The following is a 17,367-nucleotide window of genomic DNA, read 5'->3' on the forward strand; positions in this document are numbered from 1 at the left end:
GTTTATTTGGTTTGAACCAAATTATGGTCATAATTTGTTGGAGAAGAAAAATAAATAAAATATTTATTTTAAGGGTAAATATGTCCATTTAACATTTTAGGGGGAAAAAACAGCCACTTGAATAATTGAGGGGGAAAAAATGCTATAAGTATATAACTCAGGGGAAAAAGTGTCATTTTCCCTTTTTAATCTGAGGGAGTTATTTTCATTTGGAGTGACACTAACTTATATAATGCTCTAATTTGTTGTGATGTAGTCTATTTCTTTATTCTTACTCATGGAATTATGTTTATTACATTTAAAATTATTTATTTATTTATTATTATTACTCCGTATTATGACTGTTTTTTCAGAGTGGTGATATTTTCCTTTTTTATATAAAAAAAGTGATATTGGGTATGGCACACTAAAAGAAAAATTCTTGTCTAATCGATCGATTAACAGAGTTGTCTTTTTCATTTCACTGCTGCAATCATCCTTTGTGAGTTGTGATTAAAAAAAGAAAAGGGAATAATAATTGGTGATGAGCAATCAAGGTAAAAACAAAAGAGGCAGATGCAGAGTTGAGTGGGGAAGCGTAATGACTAATGCGTGACAATATAATGATTGTTGTGTTGTGTGCATGGGGAAAACAAAATTAAAATTAAAGAAAAAGAGGAGAAGGCAGGGAACAACACTTTCTGAAAGCGTTGTCTGTAATAAAGCAAGTGCCACTGCTTCTGCTTGGTATGGAAGAAGGACCACTCCCTTTAACTCCTCTAATATGGTTCCACTTTGCAGACCCAGTTGCCTTAATATCAAAACTAAAGTAAAGGTTCACCAAAGAAGATTAAAGAGGGCCGGGGTAAAAAGCAAAAATAACAAATCAAATGGTACGAATTTATTAACTATTACTTCACAATTTCTTATGAACTTGATGTGAAATTGTGTTGGGACTTTGGGTTCTGCTTGTATATTTCCGCCATGTGTTTCCTGGTCCAACTCTATAAATACTATACTTCACCTACTTGAAGGAAGATATGAGTACATTTTTAGATCGAATATTCTGAACTTACTTATGACATGGAATTGTACTTGACAACATTACCATAATCCATAATATTATTACTTTACTTCATTATCTCTTAACTATACACTGCATGACAATACTTTGTAGCATATACATCCTAGACGTACAATTTACACTATTACATTATATAGACAAATTTACTCAATACTCATAACACATTAAATTGAAATTATTTTACTTTTAAAAAGTACCACTTTCAACTCGAATAAATTAATTAAAAGATTTTTCGTGGTTGCTAGTTGTGCTTATTATGCGTAAACATCACAGAACTTGTTTAATTCCACTGCACATGTTACATATACGACGACTAAGGCATCGTCATATTATATACACATGTGCAAGGACAGAAAGATTGGCTAAGTTTGTACGTACATAAGTTGAACATGATCAATAATAGTATGAAAAGTTTTGTTTAATTTAATGTTTAAGAATTAAAAGTGTGTGTATTCAAATAATTCAATTTAGTCGGTGCAAAAGATCATTCTCTTTGTTAGAGCCAGACATTAAAGTAGAATAGGTGCAATAGCTAGCTGTCTGGAATGGCCTTAAACCGCGTGGGTGCATTGTGACAAAGCTACCTCACTACTTATCATCATGTAATTTGTATAATATTATATATGGAGTATTATATTTTATCTGGTTCGTTTAAACTAGTTTACACCCTTATAAGATATTTAGTAAGATAAAATTGTAACTCCTTTCTTATCAAATTTTATTTTTCCAAAAGGCTGAACCCCTTTCTTATCAAATTTCATGAAATTACAATTTATGATTCCATACAATCATGAAACTGAAATTTTCAAGTATCCTTTAGGAACCCAATTCCACACTTTGTGGAATTGTAATTTCATGATAAATTATCATTTTATTCTTTTTCTACAAAATTAGAATTCATTTTCTCCTAATTTCTCCACCCAAGTTCCAACCAAACGCCGATGTTAGAATATTATGAAGACCCACAGAGCAATATTAGACTCAGATAAGTAGATTGTATTCTAGATATTTTGACAAAGAACATCACCTTATGAGATTTTATTTCGTTTGAAATATTAAAGAATAATAATAATAATAATAATAATAATAATAATAATAATAATAATAATAATAATATATGAGTTGATGGCAATAATTAATTCCGATTTTGTAAATTAGGGTACTGTGGGGTGCAATTTGACTACGTGATGTCGAACAGAGAAAAAAAAGGGAATTTAAAAATAATATAAAAACATGGCTGGATTTTGAATATTGAGCATTTAGATTTGGGTTGGTTTTTTATATGCAGAGCGTAGACCAAAATATAATGATAATGTTTAGTAATATATTTAGTTTATCAATTAATTTTAGTTAATTTTATTATTATTAACTGTTTGACTTGGTTAAATATTAAGTGTTTGATTTTTTTTTTAATAATTTATTGCTCTAAAATATTAAAATTCAAAAAGTTATTCAAATCAGTTTTTTCGATTAATTTTTTTAGAAAATTATTTTGTATGCAATCAACTATCAACTAACATTTAATTTATTAAACATCTCTTTACACTTAACTAATGCTATCAACTAGTTAAATCTACTAACTCAATCAGCTAACTGCTATCGACAAATAATTATTTAGCAAACACCACGAAACTGAGAAAATTGGATTATCCGATAAATAAATAAATGAGCATGTAATGATGTATTATGATGATGATTAGGCTAATCTATAAGAAATGTAAAACGCTAAAGCATGAGGTGGTGTGGCATGTTGGAACAGGACTGGTTACGTTGAAGGCCGCGAATTGCGCCACATTCATCGGATAGTGCAGTGGGCCAGGCTGTAGTGAGTCCTAGAATGGTGGCTCAGATCACATGCACAGCCACCTTAGCCAACCAACCACCACCTACCGCCGCCATCCAACGCCACCTCCTTTTCACACTCCGATCCACCGCTTTAATTTCTCACACTAACTCCGGCGCGGTGAGCCTACAAACTAATTCGCCTATATTTTAATGACTTCAACATCAATTAAGAGCATAATCGAGTTAAAATATTCACGAGTTACTTGAGTTTTGATTATATAAATGTTAGAGTTTGATTCTTTCATTGCCAAAATGAGATCAAGTTTAATTGAGTAGTTCAAGACTTCAAGTAATACATTGAACTAAATATGAAATTAAACTCAAGTTTTGCTATATATGTGGCACTGCATTATATTGTAAACAAACCCTATTTTGGCGAAGGATTTAGCACCTTCTTTGGAGAAGAATCTGCGCCAAATCTTTTACCACTGTAGCAAATAAAAACTTACTTTAAAAATAATAATAAGGGAAAATGGCACTTTTACCCCTGAGTTATATACTTATAGCACTTTTTTCCCCTCAATTATTTAGGTAAGCACATTAGCCCCCTCAATTATTCTAAAAGTGGTGTTTTTTCCCCCTGATATATTAAATTGACATTTATACCCTTAAAGTAAACATTTTATTTATTTTACTACTCCAACAAATTATTGTGTATATGTAGGGATGACCACGGTTCGATTTGAATTGAACCGGATACTAAAGCAATCGAATTAATAGTTTACGGTTATAATTCAGATCTAGAACCCAATATTTAAATGTCAATTTATAAAAATTATGTATCAAAAAAATTGAATCTTGAACCGTGAACCGGCGATTCCGGATCTGATTCGCGGTTTTGAACTGTCTTTATTTTAAAATTTTATTTTTTATTTTAAAATAATCTAAATTCAACAATAAATGTATTTTATTTTTTCAGTTCAGAACATGAACCGTCCGTCCCGGTTCACGATTTTAATAAACTCTAAATATCGGATTTCGATTCTAAATTGTAATTGGAATATTTCGATTTGGTTGCTATAGTGTTTGTTTAGTTTGAACCAAATTATGGTCATAATTTGTTGGAGAAAAAAATAAATTAAATATTTAGTTTAAGGGTAAATATGTCCATTTAACATTTCAGGGGGAAAAACAGCCACTTCAATAATTTAGGGGGAAAAAATGCTATAGGTATATAACTCAGAGGGAAAAAGTGCCATTTTCCCTAATAATAATAAGTGTGTGTTTGAATCCCATTAAGAATTTTAGTCATTAAGAAATCCTAACAAATCATAATGGACGAAGATCCCTTGTGCATAAAATGTACAGAAGTGAAAATAAAAAACTGACAAGGAAACTCATAATTTACCTCTTCTAGCAACTTGTGGTTTAATAATACAATTATAAATATTCTAAATGGAATGTCATAGGTTCAAATTGCATCCTAATCAATGATGTTGGCCTAATCATTGTTCATGTTGAGCAGAAACTATAGATAAATTAGATTTTAATTATAAAAAAAAAATAATTAGTCAAGCGTAAGTTAGGATTGTTAATGTATCAACAACAACAAAGACAATAATAATAATGGGGTCACCTATATTAATTTTATTAAATAATGAAAATAAAAGGAAAAAGATATATTTTATATTTTGATAAATTAAAGCATATTAGATCAATTAGAAGTTAAAGTTAGTGTCAAACACCTTATGCTCAGATGACATTTAGTGACCTCTCCTATATAGAAGGTTATGAGATTGAGTCACAATAAAGATGTTGTTGACTCTTTGTGCTTCATTAGGTTGAGAAAGCTATAATGTAATAGAGTCAGTAGCATTCAAAAAAGTTAGTATACAGATAACAAAATACTTGTTTTAAAAAATAGTCCATACATTTTCATATAAGTCTAATTTTCATAAAAGTCAGACCATATATATTACTCCATATATCAATTTAAATTTTTAATTAATTTTCCTTAACAATCTATTTTTTTTTTCATTTTGAAAAATAAATGATTGTTTTTTTTTTTTTGTGAGATAAATGATTGCTTAATGGTTTACCGTCTCGCTAAGAAAACTAGGACGCTGACGTGGTGGTCTTTCGGCAATGATTTCCGGTCAAAAGAAAGATTTTTCACTGAGGGGCAGCTCATTATAGCCGTTACACTTTCATAAATGCATCGACTTTTCCGGCAAATATGAAGACAAAATAGTATCGCCACTACACGCATCGATACTCACCTATTCCTCGTGTACAGTGCCATTTCATTTTTATAAACTTTAATCCCAACAGAAATAATCAATTGATTTATTTTCTCGAAAATTATCTTTTCGGTTAAAATTTGGATAAATACTCGAGAAATGCCATTTTAAAAATATTAATCTGTAAAATTAAAAAGTACTAAATAGCTCAAATGACAAATGAATTTCTTTGTGAGAACGATGTCAACTCTTGTGTCTTTTTGAGTGAATGAAAATTAATTGAGTGGACCCAAACCATAAGACGAACTGAATTAGCTTTGAGTGAATGGATATTAATTAGGTGAATCCAGACCATAAGACAGATCAAAATAGCTCATAACACTTTTATTATTCAAAAATTGATTGAGTGAATGAAGCAAGATTCTTATATCATATTATCTAGATTGAGCCAGTCATATGTTAAAAAATAAGTTTATATATATATATATATAAAAAGTCTTTATAAGTAACGCACATTTACAAAAAAAAATTATTACTGCCATCTTTAAATTTTATATTAGTGTCCTCAGTAACTAGTCATGCTTTGTCCCCCGACACCGGTCTTTATCTCCTTCTATATCCTCTCTGACAGACCCGTTTTTCCCATATACCCGACCCACTTTCCTCTGTTACTATTGTTATAAATCAAACGTTTTTATGCTCTTCTCTTCTGGAGCTCTAATTTGATCTGCAATGGCTTCTCTTCTATCATTATTCTCCGCCATTGCCGTTTGCCTTCTTTTCCTTCAACCATGCCTTGCTTCAAAGAAAACATACATCGTACACATGAAGCATCATGCGAAACCTTCTTCGTTTTTAACCCACCAACAGTGGTACGCCGCCAACCTTCAATCCCTTTCTTCTTCGTCTGATTCGCTTCTGTACACTTATGACACCGCCTATCACGGATTCGCCGCCGTGCTGGAGCCGGAAGAAGCGGAGCTGCTCCGCCAGTCTGAGGATGTTGTCGGAGTGTATGAGGATACGGTGTATAGTTTGCATACGACTAGAACGCCGGAGTTTCTAGGGTTGGATGTTGATCTAGGGCTTTGGGCTGGGCATGGGCGTCAGGAGCTCAACCAGGCTACTCAGGACGTTGTGATCGGCGTTTTGGATACCGGTATTTGGCCGGAGTCGAAGAGCTTTGACGACGCCGGAATGCCTGAGATTCCGGCGAGGTGGCGGGGGGAGTGTGAGTCGGGTCCGGATTTCAACCCGAAAGTGCATTGCAATAAGAAGCTTATCGGTGCTCGTTTCTTCGCCAAAGGATATCACATGGCTTCCGGTATGGTCCGGTTTAAGGAACCTGAATCGGCACGTGACCAGGACGGCCACGGCACGCACACCGCCAGCACCGCCGCGGGTTCTCCGGTGGCTAACGCCAGCCTCTTTGGTTATGCTAGTGGGGTGGCGCGTGGGATGGCTACTCACGCGCGTGTCGCCGCCTACAAGGTGTGCTGGAAGGTCGGGTGCTTCGGATCCGACATTCTCGCCGCCATGGAACAAGCTATCCACGACGGCGTCGACGTGCTTTCGTTATCGTTGGGCGGCGGCTCCGCGCCGTACTACCGCGATACCATCGCAATCGGAGCGTTTTCGGCTACGCAAAAGGGAATCTTCGTCTCATGCTCAGCCGGGAACAGCGGACCAGCGAAATCTTCGCTCACGAATACTGCGCCGTGGATCATGACAGTCGGCGCCGGTACCATAGACAGAGATTTCCCGGCGTACGCCACTCTCGGCGACGGGAGAAAATTCGCCGGAGTTTCATTGTACAGCGGAAAGGGAATGGGGAAAATGCTAACCAGTCTGGTTTACAACGCCGGAAATAACAGCTCAGCCAATTTGTGTTTACCCGGTTCGCTTGATCCAAAATTGGTTAAAGGAAAAGTGGTGGTGTGCGATAGAGGCACCAATGCTAGGGCTGAGAAGGGCATGGTGGTCCGGCGAGCCGGCGGAGTGGGGATGATAATGGCGAACACGGAGGAGAACGGGGAGGAGCTGGTGGCGGACAGCCACTTGCTGCCGGCGGTGGCCATCGGGAGGAAAATGGGGGATTTGTTAAGACAATACGTTAAGACGGCGAGGAATCCCACGGCGGTGCTCAGCTTTGGAGGGACGGTGTTGAACGTGAAACCTTCACCGGTGGTGGCGTCGTTCAGCTCCAGAGGGCCCAATATGGTGACTCCTCAGATACTGAAGCCCGATATAATTGGGCCCGGTGTAAATATCTTGGCGGCCTGGTCTCTTGCAGTTGGGCCCACTGGGCTTGATGAGGATACAAGGAAGACTCCCTTCAATATTTTGTCTGGTAAGCATCTTCTAAGCCCATTCAAAGTTGTTACATAATGAGTGTTCGATACAATTTGTATGTGCCATGCCAACTCAAGCATCGTGACCTATATCTAGACTCAAGATGGCCCCCCCCCCCCCACCCCCCACACACGCGCGCACGCGCGCACACACACACACACACATATATATATATATATATATATATATATATATATAGAAGTCCGCTCAAATGTGGTTGTACCTTTTCGTCTGATCGTTGCGGCCGCTTGAAAATGCATCAATAGTGTTAACAAAAGATATGAAAATGTACAAATACACCAAAAACGCACAATACACTCAAAATAATGCATCATAACTCTGAACATTTAGGGACACTTTTATGCATACTTAATGGTGTGTTTTTTTGGTGATGCGTATTTAATGGTGTATATTTGTGTTATACATATCCTAACATCGTTTGTACATATTTGTATAACTATTGGTGCAGTTGCACTATCCGCACCTGAATTCTGTTATATATATATAATAATGTTGTGTCAATCTAGACATGATATTCAACTGAATTGCATATGAGTCAAATCACACTATAAAGATTAAATTTAATTAATTAAACTCATATGTTTTGTTATTTTTTTTTTTAGTGTGAGAGTCTTAATATATAAATTGATGGAATTTTTGTAGGTACATCAATGTCATGCCCACATATTAGTGGGGTAGCGGCGTTGCTAAAAGCGGCACATCCCGAGTGGAGCCCGGCGGCGATCAAGTCGGCGCTCATGACGACGGCCTATGCCCGAGACAATACCAACTCTCCTCTCCGGCAGGCAGAAGATTTCGCGGTTTCAACCCCGTGGGCGTACGGTTCAGGCCATGTCGACCCGCACAAGGCCCTCTCTCCGGGCCTCGTCTACGACATCCGCCTTTCCCATTACATCAGATTCCTCTGCTCCCTAGACTACGCCGCCGAGCACATTCAGGCCGTGGTCAAGCGACCAAACATCACCTGCGACAAGAAATTCGCCGATCCCGGCCAGCTCAACTACCCTTCGTTCTCAGTACTCTTCGGGAAATCAAGAGTTGTTCGGTACACTCGAATACTAACCAACGTCGGAGCTCCGAAATCCTCATACGAAGTCGCCGTTGAAGCGCCGTCGTCTGTGGCGGTAACCGTGAAGCCGGCGAAGCTTTTCTTTAAGAATGTCGGAGACAGGTTGAGGTACACTGTTACATTTGTGTCGAAGAAGAGGGTGACGGGCAAGGATTCGTTTGGTTCCATTTCATGGAACAATGCCCAGAACCAAGTGAGGAGTCCGGTCGCTTTTACCTGGCCGGAGCTCTTTTAACTTTTAGCAGTCCGATCACGGTTGAGAATTCCGATTATCATAAAGGGTAAAAGAATGATGAATTTTATTGAGATTATTTAGATGCTGCTAGAAATTAAAGCTAATGTATTATTAGGATCGTTTTAATTATGTAATCTCATTTCCTGATGATCAGAAGATCAATTGATTCTATTTGCTTGTTAATAAAATAGTTTTTTTGTTCTACTAGAGAGGCAAAACTATATTATTCATGAAGTTCCAATAGAAGTTGATTTCAAGAACCCAAAGCTCAGAATGTACACAAGAACTACTCTCTATGTTACACAAAAACAAACAGTAATTCATCATATATGCATCTTGGGGATACTACATTTAGTTTTTTCATCATCATCATATATGGATGGATCCAAAAGTTCAAGGCCGAAACAGGAGTGATCCATCACCCACTGCAATGGTAGCCCTGACAGAAAGAAACACCAAGTAAATGGTCATAAGTCCCAAGCCTAACAGCCTGCTCGGGCGCATCCCATTTCTCGGCAGCACAACGAGGGTAAACAGAAGCGCCAGCATCAGAAATCCCAGCGTGTAATACAAGTTGTTGTCCCGTGGAATCGTGTAGGGGTCGGGTTGTTTTGACCATGCTCCCAGCATCATGGAGATGCCGAGCCCAACGAGCGTGTTGAACATTGGCCCCGCATAGGAGCCCGACATGGCGATCTGCACGCCATCTCGGTTGTTCATGGCAATGGCGACGTTGGAGATCAGGTCTCCCATCGAGTTGCCCCAAGCCAAGACGGTTAAGGCAAGGAGCGAGGGGTTGATGCCAAATATGACCCCGAATGCCACTAAGAGGGCGACTAGTTCATTTGCCACGATGTAGAACCATATGATGCTCATGAAGAACCCCCCGAAGATCCACGGGAACAAGAACTTCTCGGGTGGGCGATCGGGTTTGGTGTAGACGAACGCAAGGCCTCCCAGGACGCCACCCGAGCCAGCACCAATGATGTACACAATCTCGGCCCCGAGGGAGCCTCCCTTGTCTTGAGTGTTCCAAAGGAAGGAAAGAAGTAACGGTGCCAAGGAAGCACTCCCCACAGCATAAAACTTGGACCATCTCGTCTCATCAACTATGGGAATCGTCAACCTTCTCGTGAGCATCAATGGCAATTCGAGCAACGAGACCACCTTAGAACACGAAACCTGTGACCACTTATCATCACCACCAGGATGTTCATCATTCCAACCCCAAAAAAACTCGGGGCTCTCCCCAGGACCCACCTTCACAGCCTCGTTCGAGTAGATTGCAACATTCGAAGTCCAAAGCCAATGTGGCAACTTCTCGAGCTGTGGCGCAACATCTTTAGAATCCAACTTCTCGAGCTTCCCTTCTTTCCCCCTTTTGCTTCCATTTCCATCACTACCCGTTACTGGCAGCAATGGAGTCACGCAATCCGCTTTTGATCTCCCGAAATGCTTCCTTAGAATCTCGTTAGCAGCAACACAGACAGCATACACAACATAAATCGAGAAAAAACCCATTGCAACCCCAACACTAACCTCGCCACGAATCAGAATCATAAGCAGAGAAAAAATCACAAAAATGAAGAAACAAACATCCCTCAAGAAGCATTTCTTGTCAATCTGAACACCCTGCTCGGTAACACACAAAGCCACAGTGCCAACAACAACACAAGTCACAAACACAGCTCCCCCGAGCACACTATTCAACCCCATACCACCCGAATCATTCCCAACGAAAGCAGCAATACTCGCAAACACATCGGGGGCGCCATTCCCCAAGGGGAGCAGAGTTACCCCCGCCACAGTCGGGGGCAACCTCAACAAATTCGAGAGCTTTTCAAGACAACAACAAAAGTAATCTGCAGCAGTGTTACCCAACAAGTAGAACAAAGCAACCAACCACACTGCTAATACCAAATACCCCAAACCACTATAGTTGTTGCAATTGCAGTAGAAGAACTTGATATAATTGAAATACCCCCCAGAATCACACCCAGGGTTATCCCTCAAGTACTCACATTTGGAATCATAACCCTGATGATCATATATCCCAGTGCAAACAGGAGTCTTACTAGCACCCAAACTATCCCCACTTTTCTCATCACTGAAAAGATCAGAACTTGATGAATTATCAAGATTCTCCACAATTCTCCTCCTGGCACCCTCTTGCCTAACACCATTCTTGTTAAAACCACTTTGGGAGATCTTAATAGCAGGACGGATAGAAAAAGATTGCCTTGAAAATGAACCTTGGTGAAGAATTAAGATAATAAATACCAACCCAATAAGCCCATTGAAAATTCCACGAAACTTCCATCGAGCCTTGAATAAAAACCCATTCAAAATATCCATATTTCTCTCTCTCTTTCTTAATTATTCAAACTCTCAGATTCCCACCAGAAAGCAAAAATATATTTGTATTCAGATTTCACCCAAAGCAAAAATTTCAGGGTGAAAACCCGTTCTAATCTTCAGAGCTACAGAAATCAAGAAATGGGCATGATAAAATCGCCCCCAAAAAAAATTAAAAACTATACAATATTGCAAAATAGCCACCAAACAAAAAAAAAAAGGTTAGGTTTATACCTTAAAGACAGAGAGAGGGATTGAAGAAGCTTCGTGGTGGTTTCTTAGACAAGAAAAAAGGCGATTTTTCTTGGGATTTTTGACTTTTTGTTTTTGGCAGTGATGAAGATGAAGTTAGATACCAAACTGAGGAGAAGAAAATTTGGGAGGTGAAGAGACGCGCAGAGCGCATGAAAATGTGGTAGCGACGTTTATCGAACAGACAACCGACGATGGAGGGTTAGATACGACATTGACAATGTTAGTAAGCAGGCCAATCAGTGGCGGACACGTGAAAGTTTGTAGATTGATGATTGAAGATTCACGACAATGAATGCTGATTATATATATACGGGTTTTGATACAGTGATAAGGTACTACTATAGTTTTATACTTTTGATCGTAGAACGTTAAGGGTCATGAGAAAACGACTGTATTAATACGGAGTAATAAAAGACCTACTATTTTTATTTTGCGTTGTTTTTTCACTCAAAAAAAAAAAAAAAAACATACTATTATTCTTTTTTGACATTTGAAAATCCGTCTAGGCGCTAGGCGCCTCTAAACCGTAACAATTTTTCCCTAAACCCTCGCTTAGCGTCAAATTCGGCCGCCTAGAAACTAACTCGGCCAAGTTAACTCGTTTCCGGTCGAGTTTGTCGAGTTAACACAGTCGGCCTATATATATATATATATATATATATATATATATATATATATATATATATATATATATATATATATATATATCCCCACACATGTACATTGTTTTTTCATTTTTAGTAAGTCGCATAGTCGCCCACCTAGTGCCTACTGCAACCATGATACAAATACTCCGTACTAAGTTTTTATAATAACGAAAGAAATTCGCAACTACTATTCCAATATGTGTGCATTGTGTAAATATTGTTTTGTGACTCTAGTCGTAAAATAGCGCAAGGATGTAAACTAGTTTAAGTTGCACATAACTTATCTATTCAAATTAAGAAGATAGGTCACTCTTGTTGAGAGTCAAACTTGTAATATTAGGTCATCGGAGTTTTACTTGATTTTTGCAAAAGGAAAAAAATCAAGTAGATGATAGATGATGATTTTTACTTAATTTTTCTTCTTGCAAATCTTGATTTTAGGTGTGGTTAACATGGAGAGAGAAAAGATAAAAAGCAAAGTCATTTTTCGCGAGTCCTAGCTGCAACATGCAACATGCAAGTAATGGCAGAATTAGCAACATGACCAAAATGTCGTAACAAAAGCATATTTGTGAATCAAATGTGACACAATTAATAATTCGAAATTCAAATATAAAATAAGACAAATTTTTCTATGACAATATCTCACGACGAGTCTCAATCTAAAATTGGTCCTTACAAATTAAGTTTATAAATAAATACAAATTAACTAAAAACCATAATATAGAAGAGTCTAAACTAAATTATCATCTACAGACTCCACGTACCACTCGGTGCAAAATCTACTAATACAAAAACTGAAATTAAACATTTTGTGACAATATAAAAACTAATCTAATATTTAAACGTATCACCCATCCACCGCCTCTATTATCAATTTATCATTACTATTTTTAGAAAAATGAAATAACAAAATAAATCATCAACTGAAATACAGTTAGAACTGTTGTTTCAGTTTGGTGGTGCAATCAGATCAGAACTGTGAAGTTTCAGGTCAGAAAGCAGAAATTAACCTCCAAAATAACTACTAGCAACCGTTTGGCGGTTAGGCATTGGCGGTTTGGAACAATACTGTCGTGAATATTCTGGCATGGCCTTCAATTCGTTTGGTTTGAATCCATAGATTCATAAGCCACCTATTCTTTGTACATTGCATGATAAATGCTGATTCAATCACCCCGCCATTAAATCAAATGAATAAGACAATAGTTCTTTTTAGTACTACCGATTCTATTAAAATATAAACTGGAGTTTGAAGTCATAATTTCTCATTTGAGAGAGTCATAATATTGTTATTGAGTTACAAACTACTTTAAAATAAGAAAATAGTTTGATACCGGTCAACACATGCATTCTTAGTTACGTAATTTTATATGGTATTTTTAGTGTTGACCAATAGTTTGATATTGGTTAACACATGCATTTTTAATTAAGTCATTTCATATATGATATTTTTAGTGCAATTTACCTCTTAAATATTGTTTGCAGACTATTAAAAAAATAGAGCTTACTCAATGTATATTCCGCAATATTAGTTACGAATTTCTCTCGTCATAAAAACAATAAAAATAAAAATAAAAATCTGAAAGATAAGGAGTAGCCATGTAGATGAAGCATATTTGTAACTTTAAATCTATTGTTTATTTTATGATAAAATCATATATACAAATAGTGTTTAACGTTTAAATTAGTCAGTAAATTGAATTTATAATTTCTTTAACATTTTAAAGGATCAAAATTGTAAAAATTGAAAAAGAGAAACTAAATTTATAATAATAAATAAATAAATAAATAAACAATCTATCTATTGTATTTATAGTAATTAAAAGAATGTTTTAACTCATATTAATTTGCTGATAGTAAAACTTATAGCTTATTTTAAACCACAAATAAGATATAAACTCTGTTTAATAAACCATAGGGGGCTTAACACAATAGTTTATTTTGAAATAATATATTAAGTACTATTTCAAAATAAGTTATTAGCTTTTAACATTTTTTCTCCTTTTTATCCTTATTAATTTACAAAAATGACACTATCTAACAATTCATTAATCAAAATATTAATATCTCAGTTTACCTTTATATATTTTTTTACATTTATAATATTTTATTCAACAACTAATTTTATCAAATACTTTAATTTCAATCAGTTAATTTATTATTAGCTATTCACTTTTTAACTTTCAACGTTTAGTTAGTTTTTCAGCTAGGTGTGTCAAACAAAACCTGTGTCAATTTCTTAGTATATAAGTTTCTTAAACTTATTTGATTTAAGGGAAAATGACAATTTTATTCATTATGCTATAGAGAAATAGCTAACTCAAATTATTAAATTATAGGTTTAACTAGATTTAGTTTTTGATTTTTTCTTTTTATCAAATTGACACTTGTAGTCATTAGTGGATCATGGTTGCATAGTAGAGTTAAGACAATGTGTCAAGTATTTGAAGTGTAATGAAAAAAATAATTAAAAAAAAAAAAGAGTAATTTTTTTTATTAAATATAATTTTATCTCTTATTTATATTATTACGTGACATTTAAATTGATTATTTATGCAAAAAAATAATTAAATTTGAACAATGCTTGCCCTCCCCCTTCTTTAATGTTAAAGTATTATTCATGTGATATTCTAGATATTTTTGTAATATAATTACTAGAAAGTATGAATTATCATGAATCTTGATATTATTATATTTCTCACATGAAAAATGCATGACATTGACATTCAACTTGGGGTCGTGGGTTTATACAAATAGACAAAAAAAGACTATCAACTTTTTTTTTTTTTAGTGAAAATAATTATTTGAAATAATTATATTCCTATGCAATTCTACTACATAGACTCTCAAATTATACTCTCTAAATTTTACTTCCTAATATGGCGAACACTTTTTTCATGTAAGTTCCAATACAAGTGTCTACATCAAAATTTTGTGTGTGGGAATACAAGTAATATTTTCCGTTCCTATGTGGTCCAAAATGATTAAAGGGAGAGATAGAGTGTCTTGTTATACTATGGACCAGGTTTCACCTTGTTAGGTAGACTCGAATTCAAAATATATAATTTATATATTAAATAAATATATACATAATTTACATATTAAATATTACAATTTACATACTAAATATTTATAATTTTTTTTATAAAATTATAAATATTTAATATGTAAATTATGTATTTTAGATAGGAGTCTGGCTTGAGTGTCCTTGTGATACTGTGAGCCATAGAAATATGAAATGGATCACCAAAATTCCCAACATTTTTTTCAATTTTCAAGAAGATAACAAACATGTCGGCCACATGAAAAAGTTAGACTAAAACACCGTCCATAATTATTAAGATATTTTACAAAATTTACATTACATTTTGTTCTTTTATTTTTTTTTCAGCATTGATATTGACACTCTCGTGAAATATGACTAATTTGTTTGAGTTTCAATCAAGTATCATTAAAAGAATAGATCTTGCACTTGAACCACATTTGAAGGAAATTTTTGTCATGAGCATTTGTGCATACACATCAACTAATTATGAATGATGTAGACAAAGTAGCTGTTGAGTATATAATATAAGAAAAATTGTCAAATAAACCATTTAACTATTGATGAAATAGTAATTATACCTTTAAATTTTAAAAAGTTGAAATTAAACAATTGAACTCAATAAAATTATCTATCTAAGCGCTATTTACACGTTAATTATGAGTCATCTACAATATCATATTTATATTTGTACATTAGGAAACTTTTTGAGCAATTTCTGACTCCTAATCATATTTGAGTCACTATAAACTCTAATTTCACACTTCGAGTGTGTGAAGGCTCAAGACGAATAACTAAAACACTAGAATAACAATATATTTCTTTGTTTCTTAATTTATACTAAATTACTAAAGGTTGAGGGTCAAATAGGCCACTCAACTGCACACCAAAGTGCAATTAGGCCATTGAATTGAAGTAAAACAAAACAAAAATAAATAAATTAATTGAGTCCGTGAACAACACAAAATTATACAATTAGGTCTAAAATGACCTGTTTACCTTAAATTGTGCTGACGTGGTTGGTTACCCATTTTAAAAATAATTTTAAATAAAATAATTAATTAAAAGTCTCCGGCAGGCTTCGTCTCCATGGCCATAAGACGAAGGTTTGTCTCACTAGCCATGGAGACGAACATGGAGACGAAGTCACTTTGTCTCAATGGCCGGAGACGAAGGGATGGTCTCCAACCATGGAGACGAAGCCTTCGTCTCCGGCAGTTCTATTTTTCTAAAAAAAATTAATTAATTATTTTATTTAAAAATAGTTTTAAAATCAGTAGCTGTCATTTCATGTAAATAGATTAGACCTAATTGTATAGTTTTGTATTGTTCAGGGACCCAATTGTATCTTTTTTTAGTTCGAAAGTCTAATTGCACTTTGGTGTATAATTGGGTGGTCTATTGAACCCTTATTCCAATTACTAATACTAATAATGTTATCCTACTAAAATTACACTAACTGTAGAAGGTAATAGTATGATATACATAATATCTTCCTACTAATCTGTAATCAATCACCTTCTAATTCTTATACACCATAGTTGATTCTTTCCATTAATTAAATCCTCATTATTTCTTTCCTTTTATGCATATCAGTATAAAACCATTTTATTACACAATTATTTTCTTTGATTTCTTAGGTAAAATATTATTACAAAAAAAAAAAAAAAGAGTAATATATACAAATTTCCTTGTAGTCTCTCTCATAATAATTTTGTTTAGACTATTTTGGTTTTTCATGGGATTTGGTCCCATACTAGTCTGCTTGCCTTCCTTTCACACTCACCATTCACACCATTCCTACCCTATTTCCTACTGGCTAGTGGCTACTATTCAACAAAAATAATTAAGCATTCACTGTTCCATTCTCACGTTCATATTATATTCCATTTGAGAATTGACGCACCAATCATTCTGGACCGTTCAAAATAGGTGAAGGGAAGAATCTATGCTTCATCCGACCATGCAAAGTGACAGCAGAGTCATTGATTGTCCTGTGGATGTTTATGTAATATGTACACTTCATTTTCAATCATGTTCGTTCTTGACGTTTTTGTTTTTATCAACTTTTATAGATACACGATTTGGCTACGCATTTAATGGTCAATAAAGCTTGTCATGCATAGTTACACATTGACAATTATGGTTCCATTGAAATCCTACTTTAAAAAATATAAACTATAAGCATCATATTATAAAATGACATTGTATCTTATTTATTTAAAGTCATGTATATAATATATATAATCTAATATAAGTTAACAGTGGTGAAAAATTAACGGGAGAAAAATGTGTTGGT

At 35.1% G+C, this 17,367-nt stretch overlaps 2 protein-coding genes across 2 annotated transcripts; one reads left to right on the forward strand and one right to left on the reverse strand.

The window, feature by feature from the left end:
* The first annotated feature begins 5,709 nt into the window (after nt 1–5,709).
* Nucleotides 5,710–8,967, forward strand: LOC109186620 (subtilisin-like protease SBT1.8). The gene is made up of 2 exons (XM_019336685.1): nt 5,710–7,438; nt 8,104–8,967. The coding sequence occupies exons 1-2, from the start codon at nt 5,821–5,823 to the stop codon at nt 8,763–8,765; spliced, it is 2,280 nt and encodes a 759-aa protein (XP_019192230.1). The 5' UTR covers nt 5,710–5,820; the 3' UTR covers nt 8,766–8,967.
* A 30-nt stretch (nt 8,968–8,997) lies between these two features.
* On the reverse strand, nt 8,998–11,560 carry LOC109186621 (cation/calcium exchanger 4-like). The gene is made up of 2 exons (XM_019336686.1): nt 11,355–11,560; nt 8,998–11,245 (listed from the first exon to the last, which is right to left on the reverse strand). Exon 2 carries the CDS (start codon nt 11,118–11,120, stop codon nt 9,159–9,161), a length of 1,962 nt encoding a protein of 653 aa, XP_019192231.1. The 5' UTR covers nt 11,121–11,245; nt 11,355–11,560; the 3' UTR covers nt 8,998–9,158.
* Nucleotides 11,561–17,367: the final 5,807 nt, after the last annotated feature.

This window comes from Ipomoea nil, unplaced genomic scaffold (genome assembly GCF_001879475.1).
Source record: "Ipomoea nil cultivar Tokyo-kokei standard unplaced genomic scaffold, Asagao_1.1 scaffold1407, whole genome shotgun sequence".
Lineage (NCBI taxonomy): Eukaryota > Viridiplantae > Streptophyta > Magnoliopsida > Solanales > Convolvulaceae > Ipomoea > Ipomoea nil.